General features: G+C 35.6%; 1 protein-coding gene across 1 annotated transcript; it reads left to right on the top strand.

The window, feature by feature from the left end:
• The first annotated feature begins 4674 nt into the window (after positions 1–4674).
• Positions 4675–7265, top strand: LOC104229098 (CBS domain-containing protein CBSX5-like). Its single transcript, XM_009781674.2, has 2 exons — positions 4675–5119; positions 6151–7265. Exons 1-2 carry the CDS (start codon positions 4788–4790, stop codon positions 7007–7009), a joined length of 1191 nt encoding a protein of 396 aa, XP_009779976.1. The 5' UTR covers positions 4675–4787; the 3' UTR covers positions 7010–7265.
• The last annotated feature ends 3585 nt before the right edge of the window (positions 7266–10850 follow it).

The following is a 10850-nucleotide window of genomic DNA, read 5'->3' as shown; positions in this document are numbered from 1 at the left end:
CCCCGGCGAGGTAGTGACGAGGCTAGGACAAGACTCCAGATAACTTGTGCAGTTATATAATATATGGCGGAAAAAAATAAACAGGTAATAAGCAATCAAAGCCAGGGAAAGGGAATATGCTTCGGGGGTAGCAGATAAAACAGAATATCAAAGAATAATAAGGAAACTACAATTTAACTTCTAACACGGATAAAAAGAAATAATGCAACTTTCACTTTCAGTTTCATCTTGTTGCAGGCGTGCAACCCGATCCCATTTCTCATATCTTGTGGTAGGCATACCACCCGCTCCCATTTCATTATATCTCGTGGTAGGCGTACCACCCGCTCTCATTTCATTATATCTCGTGGTAGGCGTACCACCCGCTCTCATTTCATTATATCTCGCGGTAGGCGTACCACCCGCTCCCATTTCATCGATCTTGTGGTAGGCATACCACCCGCACCCATTTCATCATATCTTGTGGTAGGCGTACCACCCGCTCCCATTTCATCGATCTTGTGGTAGGCGTACCACCCGCTCCCTTTTCATCATATCTTGTGGTAGGCGTATCACCCGCTCCCATTTACAAGTCATCACAAAATTACAAGAAATTCCGGGAAGGGAACAAAAATAATTTAATAACTTTCCGGTAAGGGAACAACAATATCAAAACAGTCATCCTGGCAAGGAGAATCAGCTGTAACCAAATCCTAACTCATTTTGTACTCAGCTCAATTAATGACAATACTCAATCATAACTAAGATCTACGAGGATAAAATCAATCTTTACTCAATATAGGAGGTCATTAATTAAAGCATCCGAAGTGCCATCTAAGAGCACAACAACGTTCAAATTTAAGATTCACGGTCATGCTCGATAACAACGTATAGATATTCGTCACCATGCCTATACATCGCACTCAACAAGAAGCTAGTAGCAAATATGACTCAACTCCTAATCCCTCAAGTTGAGGTTAGACCGAATACTTACCTCGAACTTTCACGGCCAACTCAAGCCTCGAACACCGCTTTTCCTCTCAAATTCGGCTCCAACCCAATCGAATCTATACATAATTGACTCAATATCATCAATAAGTGCTAAACAATTCGAATCCAATGCCTAATTGTAGCTTCCCAAGTATTCTTCCCAAAAACCCAAAAATCGACCCCGGGCCCGCTTGGTCAAAACATGAGGTTCGGACCAAAAATCAAATCACCCATTCATCCACGAGCCCGAATATATAATTTATTTTCAAATTCGACCCCAAAACGAGGTCTAAATCAAGAAAAATCAAAAAGCCCTAACTCTACCCAAATCCCTAATTTTCTACCCTTAATCATATGTTTTAGGCCTAGAAATTCATTAGATGTTGAGGAAAATGGAAGAAAACGAGTTGGAGATTACTTACCCAAGAAGTTTTGGTGAAAAAGTGCTTCAAGGATCGTCTATGAGCTTTGGAGAAGAAGAAGTTTTGCAAAATTTTGAGAAATCCCGTTTGCATTCTGTTTTTGAAACTTAAAATAACTGGGCGATTTAAAGCTACGCGTTCGCGATGGGTCAGGCCTTTTGGCCTTCGCGTTCGCGTCAAGGGGCTCGCGATCGCGAAGCTACAGCTTCTCGAGCCCTCGCGTTCGCAATGAACAAATTGGGTGGCCCTCCCGTGAACCCTACGCATTCGCGAATGTAGGGCCGCGTTCGCGAAGGGTTTCCCCCCAGCTTCGCGTTCGCGTCCCAAAGCTCGCGTTCGCGATGAAGAAACTGGGCACCTAGGATCTTTGCCTTATGCGTTCGCGAGTGGGACCACGCGAACACGAAGAACAAATTGCATGTGCACTGACTGCAGAAAATCTGCAACTTTTACAAGGCTAAAACCATTCCGAAACACTCCCGAGCCCTCGGGGCTCCTAACCAAACACATGTGCTAACTCAACAACATCATACGAACTTATCTGTGTGATCAAATCGCCTAAATAACCTCAAAACAATGAATCAAACCTCAAAATCAAGAATTTTTTCAAAAACTTCATCAACTTTCAAATCTAGGATTTCAAGTCCGAAACACGTCAAACGACGTCCGATTTCAACCAAATTTTACAGGAAGAGCTTAAAACATATATAAGACCTGTACCGGGCGCCAGAACCAAAATACGGGCCCGATACCATCGCTTTCTAATCAGATTTTATTTCCAATTTCCTTAAATATTTTCAAAAAATAATTTTACTTAAAAATGCATTTCTCGGGCTTGGGACCTCGGAATTCGATTTCGGACATATGCCCACATCCCATATTTTCCTACGGACCCTCCGGGACCATCAAATCACGAGTTTGGGTCAGTTTGCCCAAAATGTTGACCAAAGTCAAACTTATTCATTTTAACCTCAAAACTTAATATTTTTCACAAAATTTCATATTTAAGCTTTTCGGCTACGCGCCCGAACTGTGCACACAAATCGAGACGACTCTAAATGAGATTTTCAAGGCCTCGAAAACACAGAATAAATAAGAAAACAGGTGATGACCCCTTTGGATCGTCACAGAACCGTTCCTCGGTATCTAGCTCCGCCCCGGGAACAATTACAAAATGGGACTTTGTGGTACACATTCAAAGGCAAGCATGTTAAAATTAACGAGTTCATTAATTGTAAATATATGGAAGTCCTTTATTATAGATAATCTAAGAGTAATAGATAATCTTGAGAAAACTTTTTGTCCAATTTATATAAAGACAAAATTTCTTCACCTTTTTTGTCCAATTTATTTACAATCTCGATCTCTGTGTCTATGTTTGGACCAAATTAATTTCGATAACTTTTTTATACTGAGGAAGATGTCAAAGTTTAGAATTCAACATCCATGAGAAAAAAGAAACAAAATGAGAATGAGTTGAGGTGATTTTTGTATTTACATGATTCTTCAATGAACATGAAGAAAAGAGTAAGTTTTATCAACTCAAGGTATTGAATATACTTTCACAATTAGATTTTTTTGGTTTCCCACCCGATGTCCGATACTCATATTAGAGTCCGACTATATTCGGATTCGCGCCGCATAGGGTCCCATTCAGGGGAAGCGCTGTACCAAGGATTTTTCCATACCCAGGGCTCGAACCCGAGACCTCTGGTTAAGGAAAGAGCAGTCTCATCTATTGCACCACATCCTTTGGTGGTACTTTCACAATTAGATGACTTAAAAACTAACTACTCCCTCTGTTCCGGTTTATGTGAACCTATTTCTTTTTTGGTCCGTTCTAAAAAGAATGACCCATTTCTAAATTTGGTAACAATTTAGCTTAAATTTATAATTTTACCCTTAACAAGAAGATTTTATAACTGCACAAATACTCTGGACCCTTTTTTGATTTGTTTAGGACCTCAAATTCCAAAAGTCTTCATTTTTTCTTAAACTTCATATCTAGTCAAATAGGTTCACGTAAATTGGAACAGAGGGAGTACAAATAAATATTTACACTACACATAAGTTCACAACTAGACCCAAAAAAAAACGAATAACTTGTTAAAGTAGATCAAATTAAATGAAATGTGTTAAAGTATGCTGATGGTGAAAAATAATGTTTACATTTTCTATAAAATAATTACGATTAACTTTCTATAATACATCTTAATTTATAAAATCATAAAATTATAATTAACTTACTATCACATTATTAAATTACAAAAATGCCGCAAAAAAATTCCTTTTTTCTATTCTCACTAGGTTCCCGTGCCCGTATTATCTAAATTCCATCTAATCTAGATACGCGCAGGATAAGATTTATTTAAGGAGAAAATATTTCGTATGAGAATTTTCGCATTTTCAACTCGAACCTCAGACATCTAAAATTAGAAAATTTTTATACATCGCACTACAATATTAGATCATTAACTTAAAATAGTTAATTTAAAGCAATTAAATACTAAAAGTCTTTAGGGATACTACTTGAATACTCCCTCTGTTCACTTTATTTTATTTGATATGTATACAAAAATAGATTTTCATTTCTATTTGTCACTTTACGCATATTAAGAGAAGAGTTATGATACTAATATATCGGCCCTTGTTGCTTTTTTGAGCTGAGTGTCTCCTGGAAACAGCCTTTCTATCCTTTGGGATAGGGGTAAGGTCTGCGTACATATTACCCTCCCCAGACCCCACTTGTGGGATTTATACTGGGTCGTTGTTGTTGTTGTTGTTGTTATTACATATTAAGAGAAGATTAAAAAAAAATTCTATTATACCCATAGTATTTATTCTTATTTCAAATTATTTTCTTTTATCCAATAAAATATGCATCAATTAATATGACTATTATGGTAAATTATGTATTTTATTTATTATTTTTTAAGGGACGTTGGAAGTCAAAACGTTGTCAAATAAAAGTGTTTATCAACTGGATATAATACTGTACCCCGTCCCATAAGAATTCTAGGTGGCCTCTGCCTAAATATACTCCTTAAATCCATAAAACTTTTAAAATACATAAAACAACAAAAATGTCCTTCCCCAACAAACCAACAGAAAAGGACTCAGCAACATGTTTACTCTACTTCTACTGTCACCCCCCCCACCCCCCAAAAAAGAAAAAAGAAAAACCAAATCCAATTTACCCCCCCCACCCCAAGAACTCCCCCACCCTCGGGGTTAACGTGTCATCCCCTGCTTTATAAATCAGCACACTTCCACTCTCTCAAATGACACACTCATTTCTCAATTCTCAGAACTCTTTAAGAATTCTCTCTGGTTTTTCCCCTTTCAATCTCTGATTTCACTGTATTTAATTCATCAAAAATTAGTGTCTTTTCTTGCATGGCAGCTCGTCTTTTAGCTCATGAGGTAGCTGACCTTTGCCTGGGCAAGCCACCGCTTAGGTCTCTCTCTCTTTCTTCCTCAATCGGTGAAGCTTTAGCTTCTCTCAAATCTTGTGAAGATTATTGCATTAGTATTTGGGATTGTCACCATTTCAAGAATCTTGAAAATCAAGATTGTCTTTGTGTTGGGAAAATTTGTATGGTTGATATAATCTGTTTTCTTTGTAAACAAGAAAATCTTGCCTCTCCCTCTTTGGCTCTCAAATCTCCTCTCACTGCTCTATTGCCTAAAGATTCTTCTCTTGTTAGGCATGTGCAACCCTCTACAAGGTAAAAAAAAAATTAAGTTTTTTTTTTTTAATTGTTATGTCAAATTCTTGAATTTGCTTTTTTTTTTTTTCTTATGTGGGGTTCTTTTAATTGTTCTTGTTTTGCTCTTAGCTTTATATACTCTCTTTAATTTGCTTTTTTTCTTATGTGGGGTTCTTTTAATTGTTCTTGTTTTGCTCTTGGTTCATTTACTCTCTTGAATTTACTTTTTTCTTATGTGGGGTTCTTTTAATTGTTCTTGTTTTGCTCTTAGTTCATTTACTCTCTTGAATTTACTTTTTTTCTTATGTGGGGTTCTTACTCTCTTTAATTTGTTTTTTTTTTCTTATGTGGGGTTCTTTTAGTTGATCTTGTTTGGCTCTTAGTTCATTTGCTCTCTTATATTTTGCCACCTCAAATATCAATCTGATGATTCTTGGTGTAGATAGGAATTCAAAGATTCAAGAATTTGTACTTAAAATTTTAGAATTGAACCATCAAAATTCGCCCTTTTTCTATTTTCCAATATCTACTTTTCTTGATTTTTTTATTGGTTTAGTAACTCTTGGCATTTTTAGTGGGTGTTCTTTAAATAAGAATTGTAAAATTCAAAAAAAAAAAAATGAAAAAAAATTTCAAGTGAAAATGCAATTTGAAAATTAGAGTTGTGTTTGGATATGGGTATAATTTTGTGTTGTTTTTGAACGTCTGTGAGTGATGTGAGCGAAAATTTTGAAAAATAGCTTATTGGAGTTTTTCAAATTTTTGAATAATTTCAAAATTATCTTCAAGTGAAAATTGAAAATTTTATGGCCAAACACTAATCTCGGAAAAAAGTAAAAAAAAAAATCATGGCCAAACGGGCTCTTACTTATGTTTCACATTTCCAAGATTCTTGATTGACTGTAGTTTTTAGGGATATTTGTCTCAGAAATCATATTTTAATTTAGCATTGATGTAGCCCAACTAGTGAAAGATAGTATTTTTTCACATTCACTTAGTTATTCTATGCCTCAAAAATTGATTTATGTATTTGTTTTTCTCCTTTGTAGCTTAATAGAAGCCATTGATCTAATACTTCAAGGAGCTCAAAATCTAGTGGTTCCTATAGAGAGTAGATTTAGTGGCAGCTCAAGAAGGAAATTGTTGCAAAAATCTTCACCAACAAAGAGTTGTACTCTCCACAATGGGCGCGAATTTTGTTGGCTAACTCAAGAAGATATCATTAGATATTTCCTAAGCTCAATTGGGTTTTTCTCACCCCTTCCAACACTCTCCATTGAGGCCCTTGGCATTATTAGCACGGAGTTTATATCGATAGGGTATCACTCGCCAGCGTCATCGGCCATTGAGGCGATCTCTCGATCCCTCGTGGACCAAACGTCCGTGGCAATTGTGGATGATGATGGTCTACTAATCGGAGAAATCTCTCCGTCCACCCTAGCTTGTTGTGGTGAGACTGTGGCCGCAGCAATCATGACCCTCTCGGCCGGTGAACTCATGGCCTACATTGATTGTGGAGGGCCACCGGAGGACATCGTGAGGGTAGTGAAGGCGAGGTTGAAGGAAAGAAATCTTGAAGGAATGCTCGAGGAATTCGAGATTGATCCCTCCGACATTTCCTCCAACTCATCGTTATCCGATGAGGAGTTACCTTCCCCGACCACGAGTTTCTCATCCTCGAGGTCGGGGAGGTACAATAAGTCGAGTAGCTATTCCGCAAGGATGGTGAGACGGGCTGAGGCGATCGTGTGTTATCCGGGCAGTTCTCTGGTCGCTGTAATGGTTCAGGCGATCGCGCATCGCGTCAACTACGTGTGGGTGATTGAAGATGATTGCAGTGTTGTAGGTATTGTGACATTTGCTAACATGTTAGAAGTTTTTCGTGACCAATTAGAGTCAATAATGTGATGAAATTTTGATTAGCATTTCAAAGTGCAGTTCTAAAATCTGTTGTTCAGAGATCATGTTGAGGCTGTAAGTTCTTGTGAATATGAGAATGTACTTCTCTTACTTTGTTTTTCCACTTCTATTTTGAGCTTTGTATTCCCTGTGACTTTGTAATATTATGGTACTATTTTGTTGGTTTCAAGACTGGTGGATGGAATAAAGTGTATCAATCTTCTATTTAAGGAATATAAAAGTACTGCTTTTGAGTTTTTTTGTAGTACCATCTATTAGGTATAAGTATAAAAGAGCAAGAAAAGTTGACGGGGATGCAATAATAATAAGGGTCTTTTTCAAGGGATCCACACTTTTCTTAGGAGGAGTAAGAAATAAAGTACCACTCCCCTTTTTTAGCGGGCCCGTGCACAAAGGATTTCGCGCTTTTTTAGCGGTGTTTGTGCATGATCCGGGAAAGGGCTGCACTCTAAACGAGTCCGGTGCACGAAGTATTTCGCGTTCACGCAGGATCCGGGGAAGGGTCGCATCCTAATCGATGTGATGTAGGCAACCTACCCTGATGCAAGCATTTGACTGATTCCACAAACTCGAACCGACTTCTAGGTCACATAGAGACAATTTTAACGTTGCCCCAAGGTTTTCTTTTTTTTTTTGGTTTTTCACCCGGTGTCCGGTACCCATATTGAGATCCGATTAAATCCGGATTCGCGACGAAAAGTCCCACATTGGGGTAATGCGCTCCTTAACAAAGGTAATTCCATACCCAGAGAATTGAACCCGAAACCTCTGGTTAAGGATGAAGGAGTACTTACCGCTCCACCGTAATCCTTTGGTCTCCAAGGCTTTCCTTCTACTACAACCTCACAGCAAACTTCTCATTTTAACCGTAAATTCAAATAAATAATCAATTTATAGGAAAATAAGCATTTCTTAATTACGCTTTTTCTGCTTTGAAATGGATAGCATTGATATAATCAATTCTTATAAAGAGATCTAAAAGCGAAAAAGTACATGTTTTAGTTTTCTTTCGTTTTCATTAGTCACTAGTATTAGATATGAGTTGCATAGCAGTATGGAAGAAAGCAACTTCCTTGACTGAATCAACATTGCCTATTTAATAATTATGGCGAGATAGCACGTAAAGGCGGGCTCAGAATTTGAAGGTATCGAGAGATATGAGCGGATTGCTCGACCAGTGTCCTCATCTGACTTTTGATCTTAAGAGTTCCATATAAAATATATGACCGTTATTAATATATATATATTCATATGTATCTAGAATTTTTGTCGAAGTTAACGGAGTTTTGTAGCTCCTCTTCTCCAAATATAGGTGTAGCAAGCTTGCACGGAAATTCCTATTTTTAATGCTTTTTCACCCATCAATGTTATTAAAGAATTGATAAAGTGTACTTTGTGAAGTACTGACACAAAAAATGTTAATCGCACTAGACATTATAAGCCATTTTAAAGAGTGTATTGAAACTTTTAAACACATTTAATAGAAATCGAATATAGTACTCCTTCCGGTCCATAATAAGTAATTTTTGCCTTTTTTTTATGCTCCAAAATATCTGATTTTCCAGATTTTAAGAATGAATTAATTATTTTTTTCTATATTGTCCTTGGAATAAATAGTGTTGGAGTATGTGTTATGAGTGTTTATGTGAAGAGATAGTAAAAGTTAATATGGTCAATTTCCTTACTAATTAATATTAAAAGGTGAATTTTTTTAATTTGTGTGAAAACAGCCAAAAGGGAAAAGGCCGAAAAACAGCCAAAAATTACTTATTGTGGATCAAAAGGAGTAATGTTTAACCGCTTACTAATATTCCCTCCGTTCACTTTTACTTGACATATATACTAAAAATAGATTTTTATTTTTACTTAACACTTTACGCATATTAAGAGAAGATAAATCTTAAAACTCCTTTTTCCTACCAAAAGGGAAACTTTTCAGTTCTCTTCTCACGCCTTACACGTTTGGAGCAATAAGTTAAATCTCTTGTGCGTGTGTAATCATGTCTTTACTTTTACTTGATTTTAAATATAAATTATATATATAAAAATCAATTAATATTTCAACTAATAATATATTTGAACTCGTAATTTTTAAAATATAACGAATTCAGTACTAACAACTTTGAATATGGTCGAGAGAAATGTGTTTAACTCACTGACTTGGCTGAAAGGGGCTATAAGAAGATGGAATCGAGATCATATTCTTTTGATCTCTTCAAATTTAAATCTTGAATTCGCTTCGGACGGGTGAACAACCAAAAAAAAAAAGGAAAAAGGACAGGAAAGCTTTTAAAGCCAAGCTTGTTAATAATAGTAAACAGTTTGGTACATAACTTGAACAGAGAAACTTGGAATAGGGATTAGTGAGTGCTTTATAATAATAGTAAAAATATAGTAATGATTTGATATGTGAAGCAAATCAAGAATCTCACGTAATGAAGCAGATTTGACATTCTGTCTTCTCGAGTTTTGTATGAGAGATACCCATAGAATCAAATTAAAGATTAATAAATGATCTTCCAATCAGGGCGGAGGGAAAGTAGAAGTTAGAGATTCGGTCGAATTTTATAGCTTTGATCTAAATTATGTATTTATCTTAAAAAATTATTGAATATGTACAAATTATTAATTTAAAACGTAACAAATTCAAAAATTTATAATCCCAAACTCATAAACTTCGAGTCTTGACTCCGACTATGCTTCCAATAGAGTTGGGTTTTTCAGCTCCCATTCCCTATGCTTTTTTTTTTTTTTTTTTTTTTTTAGTAATAGCTATTTTCCTATGCTCATCTTATGTGGGAACAAGGCTTTAACTGAGATAGGTAAGATTTGACTCTGGTAAGGGTTTAAGAGGATTTGGCTATTTATTTATTTATTTATTTATTTATAGCAATCTTCAAATGAGGGTAACAACTCTTGGATGGGTAAGATACTGGTGCTGAATTCTTTGGGATCTTATTATTAATCTTAGATGAGTTTTTGGGTTTAACTTTGGTTTAGTTTTCTAAAGGATTGATTTGGAAAATGTAGTAGAAAATACTTTTGGGAAATAGTTGAGTGTTTACATGAGATTGTTGGATTAGTTTTGCATTACAATACAAATAGTTGAGTTAAATTGCTTCTAGAATCAAAATAATTTGCTACTAGGAAATTGAATTTGAGTTGATTTTTTGTTTCCAAAAGTAGGCTGATAAGAATTGGTCTAGCTTTCCATACATAACAAAGTTAATTAATATTTCCTGAAATGATTCCAATAAACTTCTGAAACCAAATGCCCACTGGCTGTGCAATTTTCATGTGGTCTTCCTTGATGTTTTCTTCTTCTTTGTGCTTAGAATTTCTTCTTCGTCTTTTTACTTACAAAATGAGTTAGTTAATTTATTGTTGTTTTTGACAATTTGATCGTTGAGATTTATTCTTTATGATATTTGAAATTATATTTCAAATTTGAGCTCATTTGGAGTAGATTTGGGCGTTGAATCGTGTGTTAGATTGTTAAAATTTGAAGAACAAATTTATGTTCAAAACTTAAGATTCAAAATCTGAAGTTACATTGAAGAGATTGAACTACTTAAGATTCGAATTTTTGAAGTTATATTTAAAAGATAGAAGAACTTCAAATTTGATTTTTGAAGTTGCATTGTAGAGATTGAACTAATTAAAATTCAAATTTCTAAAGTTGCATTTAAAAGATAGAGAAACTTCAGATTTAATTTCTGAGCTTGCATTGAAGAAATTGAACTACTTCAGATCCGAGAGGAATACTTAGCAAAATTTTGAACTACTTCAGATCCGAGGGGAATACTTAGCAAAATTTTGTACGATACAT

This window comes from Nicotiana sylvestris, chromosome 8, assembly GCF_000393655.2.
Source record: "Nicotiana sylvestris chromosome 8, ASM39365v2, whole genome shotgun sequence".
Taxonomy (NCBI): domain Eukaryota; kingdom Viridiplantae; phylum Streptophyta; class Magnoliopsida; order Solanales; family Solanaceae; genus Nicotiana; species Nicotiana sylvestris.
Note: the sequence above shows the minus strand (reverse complement) of the source record. Positions and strands in the feature narration are given on the sequence as shown.

Excerpts from the sequence above, each read along its gene's own strand:
- LOC104229098 (XM_009781674.2), top strand. The coding sequence starts at position 4,788 with ATGGCAGCTCGTCTTTTAGCTCATGAGGTAGCTGACCTTTGCCTGGGC. Across the intron at positions 5,120-6,150 it reads CATGTGCAACCCTCTACAAG|CTTAATAGAAGCCATTGATC; the intron begins GTAAAAAAAAAA and ends TCTCCTTTGTAG.